The sequence below is a fragment of the Sprattus sprattus genome, assembly GCF_963457725.1.
Source record: "Sprattus sprattus genome assembly, chromosome: 11".
Classification (NCBI taxonomy): domain Eukaryota; kingdom Metazoa; phylum Chordata; class Actinopteri; order Clupeiformes; family Clupeidae; genus Sprattus; species Sprattus sprattus.
The window spans coordinates 18,274,854-18,301,802 of NC_137909.1; the positions used below are offsets into that span (position 1 = coordinate 18,274,854).

The 26,949-nt window shown below is 39.6% G+C and overlaps 1 protein-coding gene across 1 annotated transcript; it reads left to right on the top strand.

Moving 5' to 3' along the window:
• Nucleotides 1-573: 573 nt before the first annotated feature.
• On the top strand, nucleotides 574-5,476 carry LOC308372340 (interferon-induced protein 44-like; the record flags this gene model as incomplete). Its single annotated transcript, XM_080847497.1, has 9 exons — nucleotides 574-625; nucleotides 2,730-2,762; nucleotides 2,990-3,259; nucleotides 3,475-3,508; nucleotides 3,735-3,933; nucleotides 4,272-4,421; nucleotides 4,626-4,800; nucleotides 4,923-5,023; nucleotides 5,306-5,476. 9 exons carry the CDS (start codon nucleotides 574-576, stop codon nucleotides 5,474-5,476), a joined length of 1,185 nt encoding a protein of 394 aa, XP_080703623.1.
• Between the last annotated feature and the right edge of the window lie 21,473 nt (nucleotides 5,477-26,949).

Consider the following 26,949-nt stretch of genomic DNA (forward strand, 5'->3'; position numbering starts at 1 on the left):
TAAACTGTTATCACTGGTAACACATTGCTAGCTCACTGTTTCCCCATTGAACTGCCCTAAGGTTTTCCGTGAATCGGACACGTTCATTTTACCATAATAATTAAAAAAATATGCAAATGATCGTTATGGATGGTATTCAACATCTAACAGATAGCCTAATTTGAAAATCATAAAAGGTAAGGTTACATGATGTATCCTAAACCAGGGCAATTTGAACGCATGCAGAGACGAAACAGCAAGCAATCCAGAAAGATGTTCAATGAAAGTGTTTTCTTTGTGGGAGAAAAAAAAAACTCTACAATATATAATTTTGTGCGTGCAAAATATATATATTTCTGTGCTCAAAGTTGCCCACTACCTGTTTAGGAATAATAATGCCATAAATATCGACTGCCTCGAAGATGTAGCAAAGAATTAAGGTTTTAAAATTTGAATGTGAATCAATAAACTCTTTGCCTTACTGCATTTCTGTTATCAGTAGTCGCTGTGTGGGTCCCTTTCACTTTCGATTTCTCAAGATTACATAAAAACGCCCGTGAAATTAGGAGCAGACGATGCAAGTGGTTGAAGTGGATGAAGGTGGTTGACTGTCGCTGGGAGAGAGTAAGCTCTAGGACAAAACGAAGTAAGTTATGAATAAAATAATAATACCTAAATAGTTAGGCTTCTTTGACTGGAATCATTAAAACATCATGGGTCTCTTTAAAATTAATTACCAATACTAATGTAACCGGACTATCTAAAAATTTAACAAAAATGCTCTTTGTAGACTTTGTAGCTTGTTATCGTAAACATATCAGACATTCTGAAAAAAAATACTGGATGAAAATGGATTTTATTGCAATATCGGTACAATAGAAAAAAGAGCTACACTGTATAACTGGCCAATACCGACAGCAATTTACTCTTTTTTTAATCTCCTGAAGAAATTCTGCTTTCATCGCATTCGCGACCCACATGTCACGTCTCTGCGCCTCACACGTTGAGAAACGAGGATCAAAAGACACTATTAGCAAGCTAACAAGCTCTCATGAGTGCCAACTTTGTATGCAGAGACCTTCATTTGAGTATTAGCAAGCTAACAAGCTCTCATGAGTGCCAACTTTGTATGCAGAGACCTTCATTTGAGTATTAGCAAGCTAACAAGCTCTCATGAGTGCCAACTTTGTATTTAGTCCTTCATTTGAGTAGTTTTGATAAATGTTGCTTTCACAGTGGACTGGAATTAGCTGCTTTAAATCAGATGTGTGTGAGATTGCGGGGCTTGAATTATTGGCACCCTTTAGGTAAACTTAGCAAAACGTGATGCGAAATCAAATCTTTATTGTTTATCGTCATGATCTTTCATTAAAAATATTCACACAAATATAACATTTATTTGAAGTAACAAAATTGTAAGAAACATTCAATTCTTACTTGTGCCACAATTATTGGCACCCCTTTATTTAATATTTTGAGCGGCCTCCCCTTGCCAAGATTTACAGCTCTGAGTCATCTCCTATAATGCGTGATGACGTTGGTGAACACATGGCACTGGATCTTAGACCATTCTTCCATAGGCCTACAGTATCTCTCCAGATCCTTCAGATTCGAAATGTTGACGCTTGTGGACACTCCTCTTTAGCACAGATTTTCTATGGGTTTAGGTCAGGGGACTGTGATGGCCATGGCAAAACCTTTATTCTGCAGTCGGTGAATCATTTTTGTGTAGATTTTGAGTTGTGCTTCGGATCATTGTCCTGATGGAAGGTCCAACCACGGCCCATTTTAAGCTTCCTGGCAGAGGCTGTTATGTTTTCATTTAATATCTGCTGGTATTTGATGGAGTCCATGATGCCATGTATCCTAACAAGATGTCCAGGGCCTTTGGAAGCAAAACAGCCCCACAACATCAATGATCCGTCACCATACTTCACATTGGGTATGAGGTGCTTTTCTGTATGGCTATCTTTCTGTCTCTGCCATACCCACCTTTGTTGTTTGTTGCCAAAAAGCTCTATTTTGGTCTCATCTGACCATGTAACCAGGTCCCATTAAAAATTCCAGTAACATTAGGCAAATTGTAGGCACTTTAGTTTGATATTGATGGACAGCAGAGGCTTTTTTAATCCTAACCCTAACCCTTCCAAACAACTTGTGGTGATGTAGGTGGCATCTGAAGCTAGTTTAGGAGACTTTCTGAACCCAAGACTCAACTAACCTCTGCAATTCTCCAGCTGTGATCCTTGGAGATTCTTTTGCCAGTCGAAACATCCGTCTCAAGGTGCGCGGGGTCAATGTACACACACGTCCTCTTCCAGGCTGATTCTTAACATCTCCTGCCGCTTTAAACTTCTTAATTATTACCATTATATGGAAATTTGGGGTATTTTATACTGTTTCTATGGTATTTTCTTATCTTTTCATCTCACATTGTCACTGTGTTCTTGGGTCTTTCCTACAGTGATAAGTGACAAAGGGAATTTTACCTGTGTAACACTCATTTTTATGTTTCAGTGAAACAGGCAGTCATGGTTAACCACTTAAACCACTTAAAAATGCAAAACATGATTGGAAATATATTTCAGGTCGATTTGAATTATAAGATGTTCTAGGGGTGCCAATAATTGCACAATATTTTGAGTGGAAGACCAAGAGGATAAACAGCCTTGATTTTTTCATAGCCTGTTTTGCAGAGATTTTATAATTGTTATCTGTGTTAAGATAATAATATTCTTCCATCTTCACAGAAGCAATCATGGGAGGAGCTAATATAAAGCCAGGTATGTCATGAATAAGATAGTTATATTAAAGCATCACTAGTTCTCTTAAAGACTTATGTTCATATAACTGGACTTTTTTACCATACATTACAAAAAACATGCCACAGAAACATTGAGTTAGTTGGTAACTTTAGATTTTTCAGAAGCAACAGCTGAACTCGCTCACCTGAGAAAATAGTTCAAAACCGTTTGAAATGTTTTTAAGAATCTGACTTTCTGATTGCCAGAGCTTACATCGCAGCTGCAGGACCAGAAAGTGAAATCAAACGAGAACATTGTATTCAAGTGTGAGGCCAAAAACCTTGATGACGTAAAGGTCATATGGGAGAAGGATGGAGTGACGTTGGGTTTGAGTGATAGGATCAGCATCGAGCAGAGTGGGACAGATTTACGTCTGACAATCAAAGGTGCCAAGGGAGCAGATGAGGGCGACTACACCCTACGGCTCAGCAAAGGTTCAGACAGTGTCTCACACACAGTTAAAGTCACTCTTCTTGGTATGTATTATATGTGAGACTCTAAATTTGCTTTTAATACATAGCTATATAATATTATTATACTGTATGTTTATACTTCAATCCTCTCTTAAGTTCTGCATGAGTATATGAGGGTTGCCATCTTATATGTGGAGGAATAAGGTAGTAGACTATATACTAAGTAGAGTATAACTAGAGAATACAGTCCTACTAGACTGACTTTATGTGTGTTACAGAGTTTGACCAGGATTGGCGGTCCATAGACTGGGGGTAAATACTAGTTTCTTTCAGTTACAGTTTCCTTTTTTCTTTGTGTTTGCTAGTTTGTGATCAGGAAGTGATCAGGAATATTCAACCGAAACCAGCTTTCATATCATATTTGCTAGAGCATTGCTCTTTGCTTGCACAAAATACAACCTCAGCTATGTAGAGAAGTTAGAGAGAGATTTGAGAATACTGATTATAATTACTTTTATCATGAATGGCATCAATACAGGAAAAGTGTGTCCATCAAGCACAACTTAGAGGACCTCACACTCAAAAACCCACAGGTGAAGCACCTGAACTTCCTGCTGCATGGCCCTGTAGGTGCTGGGAAGTCCAGCGTCATCAACTCCATCCAAAGCATCTTCAAGAACAGAGTGGAAGTTGGGGCGCTGACCGCTGCAGGGTCTGGCACAAGTTTCACGTTAACTGTGAGTAATAAGCAATTAAGGGGGAATTATGTGGTTATCACATTATGTGGTACTACCGAATGTACAGCACATACATTTAAAATTATTTTTTAAATGTTACACTTCTCTAGTTGTCTGTCAAGTGTATGCTCTCAAAAAAAGCCTTGTAAATTGTAAATAAAGAGGTTCAGACCAAGCTATATACTCTCACTTCCAATCAACGACTTTGCTTCAGGGGTACAGAAAGAAGGGGGGGTTTTGATTGACTCAAACATCAACAGCCTTTCGCTAGGGTAAAGGACTGCGCCATACATTTATTAAATCTTATTTTTTGTCATTTTTGTTGAATTTCCTTGCAGTACAACTCCCATCAAATTGAAAACATTGAAAAAAAAGCTTTGCCGTATGTATTCAGTGACATCATGGGTCTGGAGATTGCAGATAAGAAAGGGTCGCATCCTGATGACATCATCAGTATCTTAAAAGGACATATCAAAGAGGGAACCATGGTATGATGAAAGCACACACATTAAAACCATTATAATTATACAAATTGTTTGACTAATTCTGCATGTATGCAAGTTCAGTGAATGATCATTATAGCTTTCCACACACCCACACATATGGGTGAATACATACACACTCACACATACACACACTCAAGTGTAGACTGCCAAACACTTATTAATGGACTACATGTTGGTGGTGTTCAGTTTAATTCAAGTTCCCCAGTGTCCGAAAACGACCGGAATTACAACAGCAGTCCTACTCCTAGTGATAAGATTCATTGTCTGATCAGCGTGCTCCCAGCTGATAAAATATCTATGATGGAGAAGAATAATCTTTTTAAAAAGATGGGTGACATCAGAGAGAAAGCCAGTCACTTGGGTAAGATTTTCTTCATTATCCAATAGAACTGTCAAAATTAGCATGTTATTTTTTTTTATGAACAGTTATAGTTATATCTCGTAACCTGTGTGTGTGTGTGTGTGTGTGTGTTGGATCTACAGATATCCCTCAGGTGGTTTTCATGACCCATGTGGATTTGGCCTGTCCTCTAGTAAAAGATGACCTGAAGCGCATCTATTCAAGCAAAAATATAAAGAAGAAAGTATGTTGTCTTGGTTAAGAGTATATGTGTGTCTGTATTTGTGCATATGTATGCGTATTTGTGCAAATGTGTGTGTGTGGGATTGTGTAAGTCTCATGTAACTGAGCTAAGACCTTTATAATAATGTTCATGTACAAGATCATGTCTAACTTTGTGCTCTGACTGTATTTGAACTCCTTTGGTTGCTGTAAGATTATTATCTACTTCTGATATATTCAATTAAACCGGACAAATGAATATTCAAATATAAAATGTCATTCAATTGTGTATGTGTGTGTTCAGATGCAGCAGTGCAGTGTCTTGACGGGTATCCCCATGAACTGCATCTTTCCAGTGAAGAACTACCATGAGGAGAACATTCTTAACGGGAACATGGACAGTTTGTTACTGGATGCTCTGAAGAACGTTGTAAACTTTGCCGAAAGCTATGTGGATCACCTTCACAAGCATTAACAAGAAAACTGTGAAGTATTCCACAAAATGGTGTCTGTAAGCCACCATAACCCAGATAGCATAACATGTCATAATTTGTTGAATTAGGAAGAAAGAAGAAATGGGACATAAGAAAATGGATTAACTATTAGAATACTTAAGACTATAATAACTCTGATTTAGCCTCCCTTTGTTGATGTTCAATAAAAGCATTACTACTCAACAAATTTCCGGACTCAGAATCTTCTTGAAGAGAATTTATTTCATAATTAGTTGAAGAAATTATCCACAACAGAACAAAGAGTGGATAAGGACAATGCACTGTGTATTACTGAAAGATGATAATGTCAGGTCAGTGATGAATGAGTGTAGCTTCTGATAATCAAATCCACAACACTGTTTCACAGGTTCAACCCCTTTAATACTCTAAATAAGCTACATAGTCAAGTGTGAAATACAGTGCTGTGAAAAAAGTATTTGCCCCCTTCCCAATTTCTTCTATCTTTGCATATTTGTCACACTTAAATGTTTTAGATCATCAACTTTCAATTCAATTCAAATTTGAATGTTAGTAAAAGATAACCTGAGTAAACACAAAATATATTTTTTTGTATGATGATGTCATTTATTAAAGAAAAAAAGCTAACCGTCGCCACGTGGCCATATGTGAAAAAAGTTATTGCCCACTTAGTTACTAACTCAACAAATTAAATTGATAATTTGGTTCAATTCCACTAGACACACCCATGCATGATTACTGCCATCCCTGTTGAATCTAAACATCACTTAAATAGAACCTGTCTGACAATGTGAAGTAGGCTAAAGGTCTAAAAAAGCAGTACATGATGCCACGATCTACAGCAATTCCTACACAGATGAGAAACAAAGTAAATTACATTTATCAGTCTGGAAAGGGTTACAAAGCCATTTCTAAGTTTTTTGGGACTCCAGTGGAACCATGGTGAGAGCCATTATCTACAAATGGAGAACATTTGGAACAGTAGTGAATCTGCCCAAGAGTAGCCTGGCCAACAAAAAATCCTCCAAAGTGCATCAACAACTCATCCAGGAGGTCATAAAAGAGCCCATACTAACATCATTAGAAAGGCAGGCCTCACTTGCCTCAGCTAAGGTCAGTGTTCACGATTCCACAATAAGAAAGAGACTGGATAGAAATGGCATCCATGTGAGAGTTGCAAGGCAAAAACCACTGCTTATCAAACAGAACACAAAGGCTCATCTCACATTTGCCAAAAAACATCTGGATCACCCTATTTTGGGATACGTTTTTGTTGACTAATGGCGCAAACCCATGACAGCAATGCGATGCACTTCCATCGCTTTGAGTGGGCGTGGTGCAGCGTGTGGAAATATCATAACAGATTGGACGATTGAGCTAGATAGCAGGCTAGCCAGTTAGTAGGCTATCTAGTCCCTTGTCTGGTATCACTTTACAATAAGACTTCATAATAAATGGTTTATAAATAGGTGATTAATTAGGTTGTAACCCCTTTGTAAGTCATGAATAAGCCCTTATAAATGAGTTATAAACACAATTTTTATAGGTCGATGCGGGCTCACTATTTGGGTAGATCCCCATCTTGGCAACCCACTGTCTATCCCTTAACTTGCTCTACTAGCCTAATTGCACACTCCCTTCCATTATTGTATCTTTTACTAGAGATTAAACCCCAGGAGTGGGGGTTTACCGTGCCCCCCCTCCCCCAATAAAAAAAAAAATTACAATAAGGCTCCATTTTGCCAGTTATAAATGTTTGTAAGTGATTACTAGATGATGATGTGTTTCACACTTTACAATAAGGCTCCGTTTTGCCAGTTATAAATGTTAGTAACTGATTAATAAAGGGTGATTTGTTGTGTAATGAGTAGTAAGCAGTATCTTGATCTTGGATGGATGGATACTTTAGGACATCCAGTAGCATCCAGACACAACATCCACAAATCACATCCACATAGGAAGAACACGTTCAAAAGGAGTGGGAACGGAACGGAAACACAAGAAGCCCCCCATCCCCCCCCCCCCCCCCCCCCCCCCCATATAGGCAAGATATAAAACTCAAGCTCCCTATTTGCCGTGGGCGCGCTGGTCTGTGAACTTCTGACCTATGTCGTTACGTCACTAGCTAACAAAGAAAGCACAATTAAATATTAAATATATTTTCTTTTGTTCTATATCAGCTCTGGAAAACCAGATAAGACCATAGTGTGCATCCCATGTAATTCAAATTCAAATTGAAAAAAAAATGGATGTTGTGTTTGGATGATACTGGATGTCCTAAAATTTCCCTCTGGATTAATAAAGTATCCATCCATCCAAGATCAAGTTACTGCTTAGTACTAATTACACAACAAATCACCCTTTATTAATCAGTTACCCCCTCCTGGGGTTTAATCTCTAGTAAGAGATACAAGAATGGTAGGCAGTGTGCAATTGGGCTAGTAGAGCAAGTTAAGGGAAAGACAGTGGGTTGCCAAGATGGGGATCTTCCCAAATAGTGAGCCTGCATCAATGTATACAAATTGTGTTTATAACTCATTTATAAGGGCTTATTAATGACTTACAAAGGGTTTACAACCTAATTTATAACCTATTTAGAACCCATTTATAAACCATTTATAATGGAGTCTTACTGTAAAGAGTTGCCTACCAGGAACAACAACAAGCCCTTACAGGGCCATTAAAGCCTTTCATTTGAGCAAATTATACAACCAAACAACGCCACAGTCCACCGTCAGAGACAACACCAAACAATCTGATTGGCCGCGCCGGGAAAAATCGCTCCTCATTTGCATAGGATTCAACTTTTTTCAACTTGTATCAGTCGCGTCGCTCAAAACGGTGGTCTACGTCACAATGGATTGGCTCCTGTTGAAATGCATGGGATTTAGAATATCGCGTCGCTCATTACGGTGTCATGGGTTTGCACCGTAATTAGTCAAAAGTGGAACTTTTTGCATCATACCAACAGTCAAACACGATGGTGGTAGTGTGATCTGGGGCTGGTTTGCTGCTTCAGGACCTGGGCGACTTTCCATAATTGATGGAACCATCAATTCTCTCTACCAGAAAATCCTGAAGGTAAACATCTGGTCATCAGTCCGTGACCTAGAGCTCAAGTGCAGTTAAGTAATGCAGCAGGACAATGATCCGAAGTATACAAGCAAGTCCACCTCTGAATGGCTCAAAAGGAACTAAATAAAGGTTCTGGAGTGGCCTAGTCAAAGTCCTGACTGAAAATCCGATTGAGATGCTGTGGCATGATCTTAAACGGGCAGTTCGTGCTTCAAAACCTTCCAAGGTGGCTGAATTTAAAGAATTCTGCAAAGTAAAGTGGGCCAAAAAAGAAGACCCATTGCCAGTTATCACAAATGTTTGATTGCAGTTGTTGCTGCCAAGGGTGGCACAACCAGTTTAGGGGAGCAATTACTTTTTCACATGGGTGATGTAGGTTTTGAATAACTGTTTACCTTCAATAAATGACATGATCATTTAAAAGCTGAATTTTGCATTTACTCACGTTGTCTTTGACTTATATTATAAAAAGTTGGATGATATGAAACATTTAAATGTGAGAAATAAGCAAAAATAGAAAAAAATGTGAAGGGGTAAATACTTTTTCACAGCACTGTATCAGGGGAATCACTTGAACTCCAAAGCAGTTTGTTTGTTTACTGGCCTCTACTATGCTCTAGCATCGTGAGCAGAAACAGGATGGAGAAAGAACTGAGAGGGCCGAATCCCGACCTCAAGCACCTGCGCATCCTGCTGCATGGCCCAGTGGGTGCTGGGAAGAGCTCCTTCATCAACTCCATCAACAATGTCTTCCAGGGTGTGGCACTGGTTACTGCAGAGTCTGGTCACATACAGGTTATGTGGTGTTCCACGTGCATCTGCCTTTTGCCCGAGGAGTTATTGCACTCGCAGTGGATGGCCTTCTGAACAGATGCCCTTATATGCTTATCAGTCACCCGTAGGTTATCTGTTGTTCCACCTACACGGCCGCCTTTCGGTTTCACATACACACCATTGCACCATGGATTTCAGCTTTCAGATAAGCGTATGACATACACAGGGTTAGACAAAAACATGCAGGGTAAGACTTAATTTTGGTCCAACCTCTTAATATTTATTATTATTGAATGAGATCAGATCTGATCTGAATAAAACTCTGTTCTTGGTCATTCAGGAAATATCTTCAAAAACGTCAAGTCTGGCAAAAAGGTTTATTATGCCAGTGCAATACCAACATTGTCTTTTAATACATCTGAAGAGACCCTCCTGTCACCCTAAATCACCTATGGCCCTCCCTATAGAATACATGTATTTTTAAAATTGGAATATCTGGGCCTGAAACTGTTGTTATTATGTCATATCAGGTCAGTTATCAGTGCCTCCCCCTTATGGCAGAGGCCCAATCACCTGCACCTGGCATATTATTGAGCAACCCATGGTTGGAAAATGTGCCTAATTCAGGACAAGAATGTGTGTGTGCAGTGGGACAGGGGGGCCTAAAATGCGCCAAGCTTTTAAAACAAGAATGAGTGTGCAGTAGGACAGGGAAGGCTCTCAAGGACATCAGCCGGTATTTAGAGAGTTCCTGCAGCCATCCTGTGGACCATCCTAGGCTAAACTATACCCTGGGGGGGTAAAACCGCCTAGGCCATACTATACCCCTCCAGGCCAGAGTATACCCCAGGGGATAAACTGTTCTAGGCCAAAATATACCCGGGGGTGTAAAATAGCCTAGGCCAGACCCCTCCAGGTAGGGACGGTCCTTCCTATAGGCGACAAAGGCACTTGCCTAGAGCGCCACCTAGAGGGAGGCGCCAAAAACTGCGCCTAGTAAAAAAAAAAAATATATAAACATAGCACAAAAAGTAAGGAAATTTGTGTTTGGTAGATTATTTCTTTGTTGTAACAATGCTTCTTGGCAATAAATCATATACCGTTGAAAAGCCTGTTTATATTTTAAATGGTGCCACATTTGTAAGAAACATACATTTGGGGGATGAGCAGCAGAGCTGAGTATGTGAGTTGCGCCCATGAAAAATGTGCCAAATCTTCTCTGCCACTACCAAACAGCTTATTTTGCTGTTGCTCTTGTTTGGTGTTTGGTGGATTGGATGATTGAAGTTTGAAGAAACAAGACGTATTGAACATTTAACAATGTATTCATTTAACAAACAGGAGCCTCAGTAGCGTGTGGAAGAACCATACAAATCCACAACAGCCTGGCACCTCCTCCTCATGCTGGTCACAAGCCTCTCTTCTCTAGATAATTAATGTGAACTATGAAAGTCAATGTTGGTGGGAGTTATGTCTTCGACTATGAACCTCACATGTTATTTGTATAAAAAAAAAATAAGTAGTATAATTCGATTTAATTTCATTTATATAGCACCAAAACAATAACATTGACTTAAGGCGCTTTACATAGCCCAGGGCCTGAACCCCCTTAGAGCAAGCACAATGGCGACAGGGGCAAGAAAAAACTTCCTGTTAATCAGTAAGGAACCCTAAGCAGAACCACGACACATAAAGGGGGGAGGGGAAACAATCTGGAACATAGCAGAAGAAATCATATATGTAGCATGATGAGCATGATAGCATACAAGTAGTAAATGTACGCACCATACATAGGGTAAATGTACACTGCATGCATGTGGTAAATATACATAATACATAAAAACATCATATGGTATATACATGATACAAACAGAACAGCTTAGTGGGTATACAGTGTGCTCGTGAGGTTACTATTACAAGGGTAAGTAGAATAAGAACAGAAAACTATGTTTGATGGTGGCAATTGTTTACATTGCAGGAAAATGTAAGCATAGAGTATGGTGTAGAATAAGTGTATGACAGTATGGTGGGAATGGGAATGTGTAGGCCGAGGGTTTCTAAAAGTAGATCGGGTGGAGAGACTACAGCAGAACCCCGCAGCGAAGATAGTCTAGACTAGAAGAGGAAGAAAGAAAGAAAGTGAGTGGGTAGAGTTCAGCTGACAATATGTGTAAATGTACGTGGTTAGAAATATGTGAATGGAAACTCAATAATCTGTGTGTGTACAATATTAACAATTAATATAATAACCAGTGTGGGTAGAATGTATTACAATTGAAACAACAAACAATATTCTATATAAAATGTTGAATCTATTTTCTGTAGATATTGACGTCGTTACATCCATTTCTTGACAAGTAAGTTTTTTCTCTTTTAGGATCCTCACAGACAGAATAAGCACACTCACACACGCGCACGCACACACACACACACACACACACACACACACACACACACACACACACACAAACACACACAAACGCACAACCTGATACTTTACTCCTTTACCTAACACAGATAGCCAGACACAGTCACTGTCTTACATTCTCTTACTTTCATTCAGTAGTAGATAACATTCTAATCGTATGCCCACTTTGACAATAACAATGGGAGACTACAGTACTCAGAAGAGTGAGTTCAACCGAGATAATGTCTAGCAATGCAACTGTCATCCACCGGAGGCACTGTGATGCCAAAGTAGGATTAATGCTGTTGCTATCCACCTGGGGGCAGCACCACTGCTAATCAGTGATTGTGGCAAATCAGTCGTGTGTGTGTATCCGTCTGTCTATCTTTGTGTGTGGGTGTGTGTGTACTGGAAGCAGACAGAAAAACTTCACAGGGAGTGAAATGGCTATAAAACTGAGAGTAGGTAACTGAGAGTAGAGGGTACCAGTGCTGAGTGGGTACACACTAGAGATGCGCGGATGGGCTATTATTTCATCCGCAACCGCATCACAAAATGCATGATCCGTCCGCTATCCATCCGCACCAATTTTTTTGACCAATTTTCAAAACCGCACCCGCCCGCCATCCGCCTGTTGTTTTTAGGTATAGGCGCTGTGACGCAAGGCTAGAAAGTTCTTGCCTGTTCTTGAAAGGAGACTGATCCAATGCCGCAAAGATATTTAAAGGATAAAGCCCCTAGTATGAAAGCCTATTGTTGTAGCCTATCCCCAGAATATTATCAGTGAAGTGACGTCTGTCTCCGATCGATGCACAGGGAGAAACTTTAAAATAGCCAAGCACATCGGCAAACCTGACCTTACCATAGGCTAGTAGGCCTACACTTTTTTATCATTGTAATAAAACGCAATTTGGTACACCATTTTAATATGGTAATATAGCCTACTGTTTTTAGTTTAGAAGGAAACGCCGAGTCTATTAATTCCGAAATTTCACCGCATTGTAGGCTTTATACTGTAACAACCCCAACACTTGCCTGCTTGCCTTGCAAATCAAAGTTTTCCGACTATTTTTCTTACCTTCTTTCTTAGCTGGTGAAGTTACTGAGCTAGAAGTTTAACTTGTTAATCTGGCGCTGCCAATGCCCAATGTCACTTCTGAGTCAAATCACTCCATCATCTCTTTGAAATTCCTTATTCCACGAGTGGTAGGCTACAATGACTGGCTGTTTTAAAATATAACTAATAGCCTAACGAAACAAAATAACCCAGGCAGCTTCATCTACGACACGTTAAGGCTTCTTCCAATACTGACAGCTGACTTATAGCTTGCAGGTTTGCGGCGTTGCAAAGAGACGCGACATGATAGGGATCATCACTTAATTTAAACTTTTTTGCTTCCTTTGTTTGCTTTGTATGCATACACGGAACAAGGCCAATTTACTGCCTGATGAAAATGTGATTATTTGAAAATGTGCTTGGATGTAGGTAACGACATTTAACAATGTGTATATATTTTGAATTTCGTTGGGTAAACCGCCACCCGCCCGAATTTAATTAAAATATAATTTTTTGTCACGTCACCCGCCCGATCCGCGGTTTAACCGCGGAGTCCGCGGGTTCAACCGCCAACCGCGCATCTCTAGTACACACACAGAAGAAAACCAGACCAAGCAAAGGCATGCTTACCTCTTGACGGACCTTTTGCTCTTAATTCACTCTTTAAAGTCTGATGATTTTGAAATGATTTTGAAATGATACTCATGACCTTGTCCCTACTCATGCTGTGCTTAACCATATGAGCCACAATGAGAGTCATGCATAAGAGGCATACATCACATTGCCTCTGGTGCCTACAATACTAAGGCCACCATATATACACAGATGTCAAAGAATTAAAAAAAAAACATAAAGCTGAAAAATCTTCTGAAATACAGGAATAGTTATGGAACCTGTATTCCTTCACTAACCAGTAAATCCCATTGCCTAAAAAAAAAGATATACAGTATATACTATAAATTGCACATTAATGTTTTGCTGCCCCATCTGAAGCAAAGTACCACACATACAGCATTGATCGAGAATCCTAAATGTTTGTAAAGATTCCTCACTCACGGTGTGCAGGGTCCATCCAGTATCTCCCCCTTCTGCTGAGGACTGGTGCTGCTGTCTGGGTGACTGTCATAGGTTTGACCAGATTTCAGCAGGTATTCCCTGACCTCCACCCATTCGGAAAGACAACTGGTGCGGGCGGAGAGCAGAGAACCTCTCAAAGCGATTTTTCCAGGAGGGTGATATCTTCACCTTCCCACTCAATGGATTAAAGGTAGTGTCTGTGATTTTGGTAAAACATTGTTGATGATTGAGCTCTACACCCAATCAAATACAACCCTCTCTTCTGTGAAGCAACATGTTGATTGGTTGGAATAGTAAATGACTTGGTTTGAGCCACCCCATTTACAGAGCCAGGACTGTGTAGGAGCACTGGAGTTTGTTTAAGCGAACACAGTGCGGGCACATGATGGCAGCACTCCGATCCCATCCGATTCTCTCCATGGGGTCTCCATGGGGGGTTAACTGCTCTATCTCAAAGCACATGGCAGTGACAAATCTAGATCTTGGTCGCGTCAGTTCAAATCAAATGCGGAATGTTTACATCTGCTACTGTTGATTATACAGTAAATACGTTGTGAAATGAAACAAAAACACACCACAGTTAAAGTTGTATTAGTATTGATTGATTCACATCGATATGAATGGATTACATGACTAACAAGGAAAAGTAATATGAAAATATTTGTTCACTGAATTAGCGCGTTCTGTCCCAAACAGCTGCGTTCCAGTTTCAAAGTTTCAGTTTCGGTTTCTGTATTTCAACGTGAATGGGAGGGAGCACAAGAACTGAGCGTCTAGCAGCGATTATCATATCATAGACATATATGATGCATGTATATGTCTGTGGGCACGATCTCAAGCACGTGCAAAAGTTGTTGTTGTCCAATTTTTATCTAGATTCGAGAGACACATGCGCGCCCAGTCCAATTCCCAGCGGAATCGAATCGTGTATCCAGGGGTTTACATCGGAGTCCAGTCGGACTCAAGTCGGACACAATGAATCTAGATTTGGGGAGACACATGTGTCCAATCTCCAATTTAAATCGGACTGAAATGAATGAGTGAATTCACAGCTAGAGGACAAAAGTTTGAAACGTTTGATCTCTCGTTTCCATTGGTGACCGCCTCCTCATGGCTAATAATGTCACGACTTGACACCCTGTGTCACCAGTTGGGACCTCCGGGCCTCTAGAGGCCGCCAACTCGAGTTCTACTTGTGTGCCCATGTGCTTTTGTGTTTGTTTGCCTGTACATGTGCTTTTGGTTTACTTCCTGTGTCTTGTCATTGTGTTTCCTGACATGTGCTCCCTTGTTGTCTCTCCTTCCCTCACCTGTTCCCAATATCACCCTGTTTGTTAGTTTGATTTGTTTCACCTGTCCCCTGTGCTGTTTAAGTTCAGTGTTTCCTGTGTCCTTTGTCGGGTCGTTGTCCAACGTCAGTCCAAGTCTTGTGTTCCCAGTTTCGAGTATTATGGTGAGAGATTTTGTTAAATGTATTCCTTCTCTGCCTAGCTTCCTTGTTGTGTCTCTTTGCTGTTTTTTCGAGTCTTGCCATTTTTGATCCTCTGAGTTTTTGCTTTGGATCTTCTGTGCGTTAACCTTTTTGGAAATAAAGCCTGAGTTCAACTGTATCTGGTCTGCCATTGGATCCTTTCCTGCCTAAACCCTGACAAATAAAGGTTGCAGAGGGAGGTGTAAGCTTGCTGACAGCCCAGCTGCCACATCTACGAAGTTCAAGGCAGTGATGGTAACATTAGAGTGTTGAATGTCACACCCTCCCTCGCCATACTGACCACTGTGTAGGTGGAATGGGTACCATTCTCATATGGGAGTACCAGATTATGTAGGTATCTTACCCAGTGAGCAGGCGCCGGATGAATGTGGGTTCAATTGTGTATGAATTGTGATATTGTCTCCACGAGGGCCACCAAGACACACTGGTGCTGTCCTTGCAACAGCAACAATATGTTGGTAATCTCACCCGATTGGACAGGGATCAACCATTCAACACAAAGGCAGATCAATTAAGTTGATAATCCACAAATCAGTCTCATTAAATATATCAGTCTCATAAAATATATTATACTATCAATTTGGAACTCTGATTAATAATTAAATTAATAACTACAAACAAAGTTACCTTATTAATAGTATGGTTGAAGGTCATTGGAGTTCTGAATAGAAGAGGTTGACAACGTCCATTCTTGTGTAACATTAAATAAACCAGCGTATATAAATCAAAGTATTTATTACACAATGATAAAGAAATAACACACAATATGTAATCTAGCTAAATGTATCTAACTAATGAATTGAAGGAGTATGTATGTGTCAGGGAGAGGGAGTGTGTGTGTGCGCGAGCTTGTACGCTCTGAGTTGCGCTTTTAGGAGCGCGCCTGAAAGTATGTGTGTGTGCCCCTTTGTCTGACCACGTAGTTCCGCGTGCATGTGTGTACGCGTTCGTGAACATACATGTGTGATGTGACAAAGGACGAGCCAGCGCGAAGTTCGATTTTGTGCTTCGCGTGTGTGGCTATATGAAGGCCAATGTATTTGTAATCGTATGTGATTTAAGATGCCATGTTAGAATAAAGAGATGGTTAGTAATGCATGCAAGACTCGTGTGTCTGATAAGCTATCCTAACGATTTCCCTTGGATGGTGTGGCGAAGCCAACTACCAACTAACAATGAAAGTATATAACAGTTATGTTTGGTAAACAAAACAGATACAATACATGAACAATGGCATATGTAAACAGTCCTATGCTTAGCCAGGTTGTGAATAAATAGCTAGCTGCCCAGTCGATGTTACCAGTCCCTTGGAAAGAGTCGTGCTGGCGTATCCGACGCTGAGGAGGCAGAGAAGAGATGATGCTGTCCGGAGATGGAGAAGTTGTCCTTGCTGCGAAGTCTTTGTTTCACTGCAGTTAAGTTCGGAGGAGTTGATCGCTCGGAATGTTGCAGTTTCCGTGAGTTCTGTTGTGCTTTGTCCCGGTTGCAGAGATAGCTAGTTAGCAGGTCTAATGTTAGCTGCTTTGCTAAACTTACTTTGTCTCAGTTAGCGGGCAGTGTTTGGCTAACGAGAGATTGTCTTTGTTGAGAACAAAAGAGTAGGCCTTCACCAGTTGATGGTGGAAGGACGGAGACGCTCCTTGGCCGACGCCAAGAGATAGAGAGGTGTGAGCTGGCCAACCCCAGAGTAGAGAGAGTGCGCAAAGAGAAAGATGTATGTTTAACGCAGCTTATAAGGGAAAAGGTGCGTCACGGTTTTACCACCTTGTTTTCAGCCAATTACTGTCTTGCAGATAAGACTTTAGGTGATAAGGGAATTGTGGGTAATGAAGTCTTTTGTAGGACTACCGACAACTGTATCACTTTTCCAACATATAGGTGTTGTAGAGTAATTTGGCCTATGTGTAGATTGATACAATCTATGACTCAGTTGCAAACATTTCTGGGTGGGGCTGATGCCTTTGGTCATACCATTCATATTTGATCTACTGTGTGATACAAAATACTGTTTTTAATCTTGATATTTTACGTAACAGGTTTTTCCGGTTGTTAATGGCTTTATAGTCTGCATGTCCAGAGACATGTTGTTCTTCCTGGTGTGCACAACAGTTGATGCAGATTATTTCTTACCTGAACTAATAGTAGACGATGACAGTGGGGTAAAGGTGGTTGACTGTCGCTGGGAGTGAGTCCTAGGACAGAACCTGGTAAGTAATGAATGAGATAATTTACCTCATAGTCAAGCTACTTTGTCTGGAAACATTAAAGCATCACTAGTTGTCTTAAAAAAATATAACCAATGGTAATGTAACTGGACTATCTGAAAATGTAACAAATATGCTCTTTGAAGCTTGTTCATGTAAAAAAGAGTGATTTCTTTTGTTTCAAACTGTGTTTGTATCCTCTTTCTTCTGGTAATTTACTGTAAATAAAGTACAACTTTTTTTACTGTAGGCATCTTACTGTGAATACTATGTTGGTGTACTACTAGAAAAGACCTACAGTGTAACAGTGATAAGTATGCTGTTAAATTGGCCTTTTTAAGGTGTGTTTTTATTGACAGCTAGTTTTGGTATAATCTTTGAATTAATTTTCATGGTACGGTGTGAAGCACAGGTGAACACATCTGCCGTTCACACGCCCCAGCTATGTGCTCTATAATTCAGTGATCCTAGCGAAATCCTCCGAAATTGTAAGCACAAATATCGACTATCCAGCTGTAATGAGCGCCAACTGTGCTGCTGTTGGTCATTTTTGTATGCCTTCTAGGTAGATTACTCTCTAGTGTTAGACCTCCATTTGAGTAGTTTTTTAATCTCTTGAAGAAATTCTGCTTTCACTTATGAAGACAGTGTGCTTGAAATAGCTGCTTTGAATGAGCTGTGTGTGAGTATACCGGGCTACTTTTAGTGTGTTTATAGCTTATTCAGTAGTGAGCATGTGGTGCTTATAGGACTTTGCTTTGATTTAATAATTTTACAATTGTAAATGTTAACATAATAACATTCTTCCATCTTCACAGAAACAATCATGGGATTATTTAGTTCAAAACCAGGTATGTTATAAATAAAATAGTTATACCTACTGTAGAGTTAGGCTACTATGTCTGGAAAATGTAAAGCATCACTAGTTATCTTAAAGGCACCCAGTGCAACTTTCGAGGCTTGAGACGCGAAAAATAAACATTCAATTTCTAGACTTTTTTACACGTAGTAAGTTTCAATAACTCCATACCATTACATATCGACATTCAAGGAGCAAAGATGAGACGTATTTGTGTGGTGAGAACTGATAGAAAATCGTAAACAACAACAATCGCCGGTGGGGAGAGGCCATTTTTCCGTTGACTGGAATCCTGCTTTATTTATTGGTGGCACCAATAAATAAACATTTGGGGAAAGAATGGCGGCGATTGTTGTTGTCTACAATTTTCTATCAGTTCTCACCACACAACGACGTCTCATCTTTGCTCCTTGAATGTCGATATGTAATGGTATGGAGTTATTGAAACTTACTACGTGTAAAAAAGACTAGAAATTGAATGTTTATTTTTAAGCCTCGAAAGTTGCACTGGGTGCCTTTAAACATTAATGTTATTATAACTGGACTATTTGAAAATATTAAGCTCCTAAATAAAATAAAACGTGCCACAGCAACATTAATACGTTTTTTAGAAGCAACAGCTGATTTCTCTCACCTGAGAAAATAGTTGAGAACCATTTGGAATTTGTTTTTAAAAATCTGACTTTCTGATTCCCAGAGCTTACATTGCAGCTGCAGGACAAGAGAGTGAAATTAAATGAGGACATTGTGTTCCAGTGTAAGGCCAACAACCTTGAGGGCGTAAAGGTCATATGGGAGAAGGATGGACTGACGTTGGGTATGAGTGATAGGATCATCATCAAGCAGAGTGGGACAGATTTAAGTCTGAAAATCAAAGGTGCCAAGGGAGAAGATGAGGGCAACTACACCCTACGGCTCAGCAAAGGTTCACACACAGTGCGGGCACATGATGGCAGCACTCTGATCCCATCCGATTCTCTCCATGGGGTCTCCATGGGGGGTTAACTGCTCTATCTCAAAGCACATGGCAGTGACAAATCTAGACAAATCTAGATCTTGGCCGCGTCAGTTCAAATCAAATGCGGAATGTTTACATCTGCTACCGTTGATTATACAGTAAATACGTTGTGAAATGAAACAAAAACACACCACAGTTAAAGTTGTATTAGTATTGATTGATTCACATCGATATGAATGGATTACATGACTAACAACTGGTGGAAAGAAATATGAAAATATTTGTTCACTGAATTAGCGTTCTGTCCCAAACAGTTGCGTTCCAGTTTCAAAGTTTCAGTTTCGCTTTCAGTATTTCAACGTGAATGAGAGGGAGCACAAGAACTGAGCGTCTAGCAGCGTTTATCATATCATATACATTATATATGATGCATGTATATGTCTGTGGGCACGATCTCAAGCACGTGCAAAAGTTGTTGTTGTCCAATTTGAATCAGATACGAGAGACACATGCGCGCCCAGTCCAATTACCAGCGGAATCGAATCGTGTGTCCAGGGGTTTACATCGGAGTCCAGTCGGACTCAAGTCGGACACAATGAATCTAGTTCTGGGGAGACACATGTGTCCAATATCCAATTTAAATCGGACTGAAATCGGAAATTGGACACATGTGTCCACACTGACAGTGTCTCACACACAGTTAAAGTCACTGTTCCTGGTATGTTGTGTTGACAGACTCTTAATTTGCATTTAATGCATAGCTATATTTAAGCAATATAGCATGAGGGGGAGTGGGGTAGGTAAGGAATAATCCCACGGAGTTTGAAAAGATTTGGCGATCCATACAATGGGGGTAAATAACAGTTTCTTTCAGTTACAGATTCCTTTTCTCATTTGTCTTTGCTAGTTTCCTCACACTTGACATACTAACCCATTAGTACTGAGTGCTGAATACTGAATACTACTGAATATTGCGTTGAATTGCGGAACAAGAATATTCAACACAAACCAGCCGCCATATCATATGTGATAGAGCAGTGCTCTTGCTTGCACAAAATACAACCTCAGCTCTGCAGAAAAGTTATAGAGACATTTAAGAATACTGATTATGCTGACTTGAATAATGAACGGCATCAATAATCATTATAAATACATGCTAAAACATTGCTTTAAAAGCAATTTTCTGCTTCTTTTTACAGGGAAAATGTGTCCATCAAGCACAACTTAGAGGACCTCACACTCAAAAACCCATAGGTTAAACACCTGCGCTTCCTGCTGCTTGGCCCTGTGGGAAGTCCGGCATCATCAACTCCATCCAAAGCATCTTCAAGGAGAGAGTCGAAGTTGGGGCGCTGACCGCCGCAGAGGCTAGCACAAGTTTCACAAAAGCTGTGAGTAATTAGCAATGAAGTGGGTGTTGAGTGGTTATCATATTATGTGGTACTTCTGAATGTACAGCACATACATTTGGAGTGATTTTTTTAATGTTACACCTTTAAAAGTCTAAACCCATACTACTATTTTTAGTGCTGTCAGTTTAACGCTTTATTAATGGCGTTAACGCAAACCCATTTTAACGCCTTTAATTTTTTTATCGTGCGATTAATGTTTTTGGTTTTTTTTAGATTTAGATTTAGATTAACGTTCTTTTTGGCCTCGAAAACAGTGTCGTAGGCTAACGTTACGGTTTGAGTGAATGGTGAGCATGATACGGCGAAATCGATGAATAAAAGCTTCTGAATAGAAAGTTTACTTTTAAAAGTTGTGATGTGCAAAAGAACGGGCTTCCCTGTTGTGTGAAAAACCCAGGAAGCTGGCTGAAAGCAAAGAAGTATAGGCTTACCTTTCATTGGTAACCTAACTGTTACTCTTCATGGTTTCTGAAATATGAGGCCTGGCTTCTATGTTCCCAGCAAACTTGAGAAAAGAAAATATTAAGCCATGGTTTAACTGCACTATAGGCCGAGTCCTTGTTTACCTGAAATGTGCACTTTATAATTTGATTTTGTACCGCCCTGTTTGGCAATGTTGTTTTTCAATTAAATAAACCATTTGCATAAAGCAAGCCAATCCACATTTCCATGTTGATAACAGCATTAAAATAAAATAAAAATGATGGGCGATTCATTTTGAGTTAACTATGACAAAAATGCGATTAATCGCGATTAAATATTTTATTCGTTTGACAGCACTACTATTTTTACATCTGTCTGTCCAGTGTATGCTCTGAAAAAAGCTCTGTCAATTGAAAATAAAGTGTCTCAGACCAAGCTATGCACTTTTACAGCTAATTAGCAATGTTGCTTCAGGAGTACAGAAAGGAGAGGTGTATTTGATTGACTCAAACATCAGCAACCTTTCACTAGGGTCAATGACTGCATCTTACATTTATTTTATCTATTTTTTTGTCATTTTGTTGTATTTCCTTTCAGTTTAAAGCCTATCATATTAAAGACTGGCATCACAGAGCTTTGCCGTTTGTATTCAGTGACATCATGGGTCTGGAGAATGAAAATATGGAAGGGTCACATCCTGATGACATCATCAGTATCTTAAAAGGAAATGTCAGAGACGGTTACATGGTATGATGAAAGCACAAACATTAAAACAATTATAAAGATACCATTTGTTTGACTAATTCTGCATGCATGCAAGTTCAGTGAATGATCAGCATAGCTTTCCACACGGAATGTTCATACCAATGTTCAATGTTTGTTTTTACTTCACACACTTTCCACCACGTACATGTAAGGGATAACGGCTGACGAGCTGTAGGCTACAGTTCTACAAAGTTGATGGACGATGCGGGGCAAAGAACTCCACGACGCGCAGGTGGTGGAAAGTGTGTGAATAAAAACTCAATAATCTGTGTACTCTATTAAAAATCAATATAATAACCAGTGTGGTTGGAATATTAACAATTAGTATAACCAGTAGGAAATAAACAAAATTGTTCGTAGACATCAATTTGATAAACAGATAAGGAGATACATTTAGGTAGCAACTCACAGTAGGTAATATGAGAGAGAGAGAGAGGCTGCTTGGCCAGGTGTATGGGAGTTGTATTTGTTTAGTTTTCATGACTTATGTTTAGTTATGGTTGGCTGACATGGTGCACACAGATTTGAGTCAGGATTGCAGGGTGGCAGGATAGGCTACACAGCCATGCCCAACTGGCTGGCGATAGCTGCAACCTATTGGTCTTGATGTATTAGTTGAAACAATAAACAATATGCTATAAAAAATACTGTGTTTATATTTCTGTTGATATTGTTGACATTATTACATCCATTTCTTGACAAGTAATATTCTTCTTTTTTAGGATCTCTGATTCTCCCAAACAGAATGCGCGCGCTCATACACACACACACACACACACACACACACACACACACACACACACACATACACACACACACACACACACACACACACACACACACACACACACACACACACACACACACACACACACACACACACAACCTGTTACTTTACTCATTGACCTAACCACACAGATAGACATATGCACACACACTCACTGTCTCACATTCTCAAACTCTCATTTAGAAGTAGGTAACGTTGAAATCATACACCCACTGTAACAATAACAATGGGAGAATACAGCACTCAGAAGAGTGAGTTTAAAATGAGGATTAATGCTGTTGCTATCCACCTGGGGGCAGCACCACTGCTAATCAGTGATTGTGACAAATCAGTCAGGTGTGTGTGTGTTCGTCTTTGTGTGTGTGTGTATACATAAAGCAGACAGCAAGACTTCACAGGGAGTAAAATGGCTATACAGCTGAGACAGAGAGTACCCAACTAGGTACACTGAGAGTAGAGGGTACCAGTGCTGAGTGGGTACACACACAGAAGAAAAACAGACCAAGCAAAGGCATGCTTACCTCTTGACTAGCCTTTGGCTCTTAATTCACTCTTTAAAGTCTGTAGTGTTGTGTTCTTGTGTTCTTACACAAGACAATAGGGTTTGGACTGTGAAAACTGTGTACTGAATACTGTGAGGTCAGATAGGTGCACAGGTGTTGAGGTAGGCTGCACCGTAGCCTATCATCAGTAGACATCTCTGATCTAGTGGTGCCATTTTTTGCAGAAACCACAGTGGACCAGTATGGGACATCCCACAAGCTTTGGTCCAGTGTGTGACAAAGTTATGGGTTACTTCACAACTGTACAACAGTATATCAATGTTAATCAAAGAGCAAGTAATAGACCACCTTTTATATTCTTTTGAAGATGGTGTTGCTTAAATTTTGCCACAGCAGGCATTACAAATTCTAAAACAGGATTGACTGTTTTGTTGTGAAAGGAATCATTTTGCCACTTGATCTTGGCTCTACTCATGCTGTGCTGTACCATGTGAGCCACAATGAGAGTCATGCAGAAGAGGCATACATCACATTGCCTCTGGTGCTTACATCAGGGGGATGATATCTTCACCTTCCCACTCAATGGATTAAAGGTGGAGTTTGTGATTCTGGTGAAAAGTTGTTGATGATTGAGCTCGACACCCAATCAAAGACAAGCCTCTCTTTTGTGAAGCAACATGTTGATTGACTGGAATAGTTAATGACTTGGTTCGAGCCACTGTTTGTTTCCCATTTACAGAGCCAGGACTGTGTATGAGCACTGGAGTTTGTTTGAGGGAACACAGTGAATGGACAGCTAGAGGACAGAAGTTTGACAAAAAGTTTATTGGATTACAATTGTGGGCCTCATCTTTATTGAAATGTTTAACCTCTCGTTTTCATTTGGCCTCCTATCTACCCTCCTCCCTTGTTCATCGCATTCAGTGGCCCTTGCTTGCATCAATCAGCCGACTTCATCCCCTCTCCCCACCTCTGAAACCTCCTGAGGATTCTGACTGGAGTCTTAACCGACACTGTTTTCTAAATCGCTTTGGCCACCTTGAAATCCCATGTTGTAGTCTCCAATTACACAGGGAGGGTGGGCCTGGTTCAAGAAATCCTGTCCCTGGGGACAAGTGGGATTCTTTTTTGGAAGTCTATAATTTTGTAAACATTCAAAAGAAAAAAGGCTGAAGATGTAACAGGTGTTACAAAGGAGTTGAGATTGATATTATTTTCGTCAACAGTGTTTTTCACTCTTTTTCACTGCTGTGAAAACACTCAATGTCCAAGAAAATTTAAATATAATTTAAAATCACAATAAAAATATAAAATCTTTGGGTGAACATTTAAGACTGAATTTGAATTATCTTTCAGGATATAGTGGAACTGATGGAACCGTCAACAAGCTAGTTGTCTACAAATAAACCCAATTCTGATTCTGATAACCTCATGTTTACTCTTCAGTGCTTGTTCACCCAAAATGGAATCCTTTTGCTAATTTAAAAAGGCCAATATTACTGATATGTAAATTAAAGTGGTTATGTTTGTTAGTGATAAGCGGTGTGCCTAGTTTGTGTTCTATAAATCATAGCCACTGTGTTGTTATTGGCAACAACACAAATCATTTAATATTACCACAGAAATCTAAAATGTTACTTTAAAGGTCTTCATCTCAACTCAATTACAGTAAATGGTGGTGTGGTGTTGTACTCTACCCCAATTTAAAGTAGCAATGTAATACATACACTGGGCAAATATAACACACTAAGATCAGAGGAAGAGCAGAGGTCCCTGTATACTGGTATCCCCTAGAGAATTCAAGTATTTTCCAGTCAATTTCAATTAGACTTCTGCAAGTGTTTTCACAAATGCTTTAAATGTATATATATATATCTATATACATATGATTTCATGACATGAAAATGATTATGTATAAAACACATTCATCAAACACATCAAACCAGTCTAAAACTCTTTCAATTTTTTCATTTACACTTCGCTCAATTGTATTTCTTTTCTAATAGTCATTAGCGATAAGGAAACCCACCCATGCAAGGTTTGTTATTATTTCAGTTACTGAACATGTTTAAAACAGCATTCTGCCACTATTCCACAACATAACATAATATCAGTGCCTTCCTTAGAACTGTCGGTTGCGCCATGAAAATAATTCAAATTAGACTACAATGCATTAACAGTACAGTACATGTAACATTAATGTTTTCTATAAGACTAACCAAAGATGTGTCTAGATTCAAACTCTACATCTGAAATGTTTAAGTGTAAGAAGACTTCAGTTTCACACTTTGGGATATTATAGTAAGCTTATTTCTGACCTTACCTTGCATCAGGAGGATGACCTGTTTTGGGGCTTTGGATTTTGAGGTGAGAGTAGATCCAGGTTTGGGTACTCTATAGCCTACATTAACTGTTTTAGGAGCCGGACAATGCTGAACCAATTTGGCGACAGAAAGGGAATGAAAATGGATGACTGGGAGAGTGGACTAGCAGAAGGCGGACCACACCCCACAACGCTTTCTGTGTGTACCAGTGTGAGACATGAAATAGGAAAAGTAGCATCCTCATGTAACAAATTACAAACTGTTACACTGTATTTCAGAAATGAACCATTGAACTGTTGCATCAGTTGTTTACCACCAAATTCCTGTCAGGCACCGATGGTGTGTTGCATCATTGCCAATCGGTGTGAATGATGAGGACTCACCACTACACACTTACCAAACAAAGAATAGGCTTATGAACACCTAAATATCTTTTAAGTCCATTTCTATATGTATATTAACACATACTACATGGTAACTATGATAATTAAAGACCAAATTTGCCTATTTTCCAAGTGTTTGGTATAGAGTCATCGGTGACATGGTGTCCACTGGAAAAAACTCCTTGGCTCCTAAACCTCCCCAGTAGTTCGTGATTGGGTAGGATGGTTATCCCAGTGGTGTTGGGTCATCATGTAGGGTTGTCCTATGGAACAGAGTTTGGGGTTGGGGATCAGTCTATGCTGAAACACACACTGCAGCCAGAACGGTCAGAGAGAGCGAGAGAAGTGTGGTAAAGTTGGGATTTTTAGACAAAGCAAAGCACGGGACCAGCTCAAGGGAATCAGTGAAATCAGGTTTGTGTGATTTTGTGACATCTTAGGGGATTTTTTTCTCCATTTGACATTTAACAGGCTGTATTAAGTCACTGATTTCTCTAACTATTTAAACAGTGCAGTCCCTGCAAAGGAGTTATCAAATATTTAACGACTGATACTGAATTTATGAAGGAAAAGAGCAGGTTCAAATATCTGTAATTTTATTTTATTTTTGAAGAGAAAATGATTATGAAAAGCTTATGTTATTTTAATGTAAAAGTCAATGTTTTTAGTGACTTAAGTGACATTTAAAATCATAGTCCTTTTTAAACTGTAAAAATGAACTACAAATGAGATGATAAGTCTCTGAGACACAATGCAGAAATTAGCACTGAAATTTGAAATGAATGAAGTGGTTTATTTACACGGCAGGGTATCCTGGAGGACTAAGGACATTTTTCTATCTAACTTATCCAAAGAGGGCAATTTATTTATCATTATTCTGCCGTGCACACTAACACTCATGGCTTGGTTGACTAATACATAGTTTGGAGGAATACACTAGATTATACAACATGAAAAGCATCATTACTACCCATT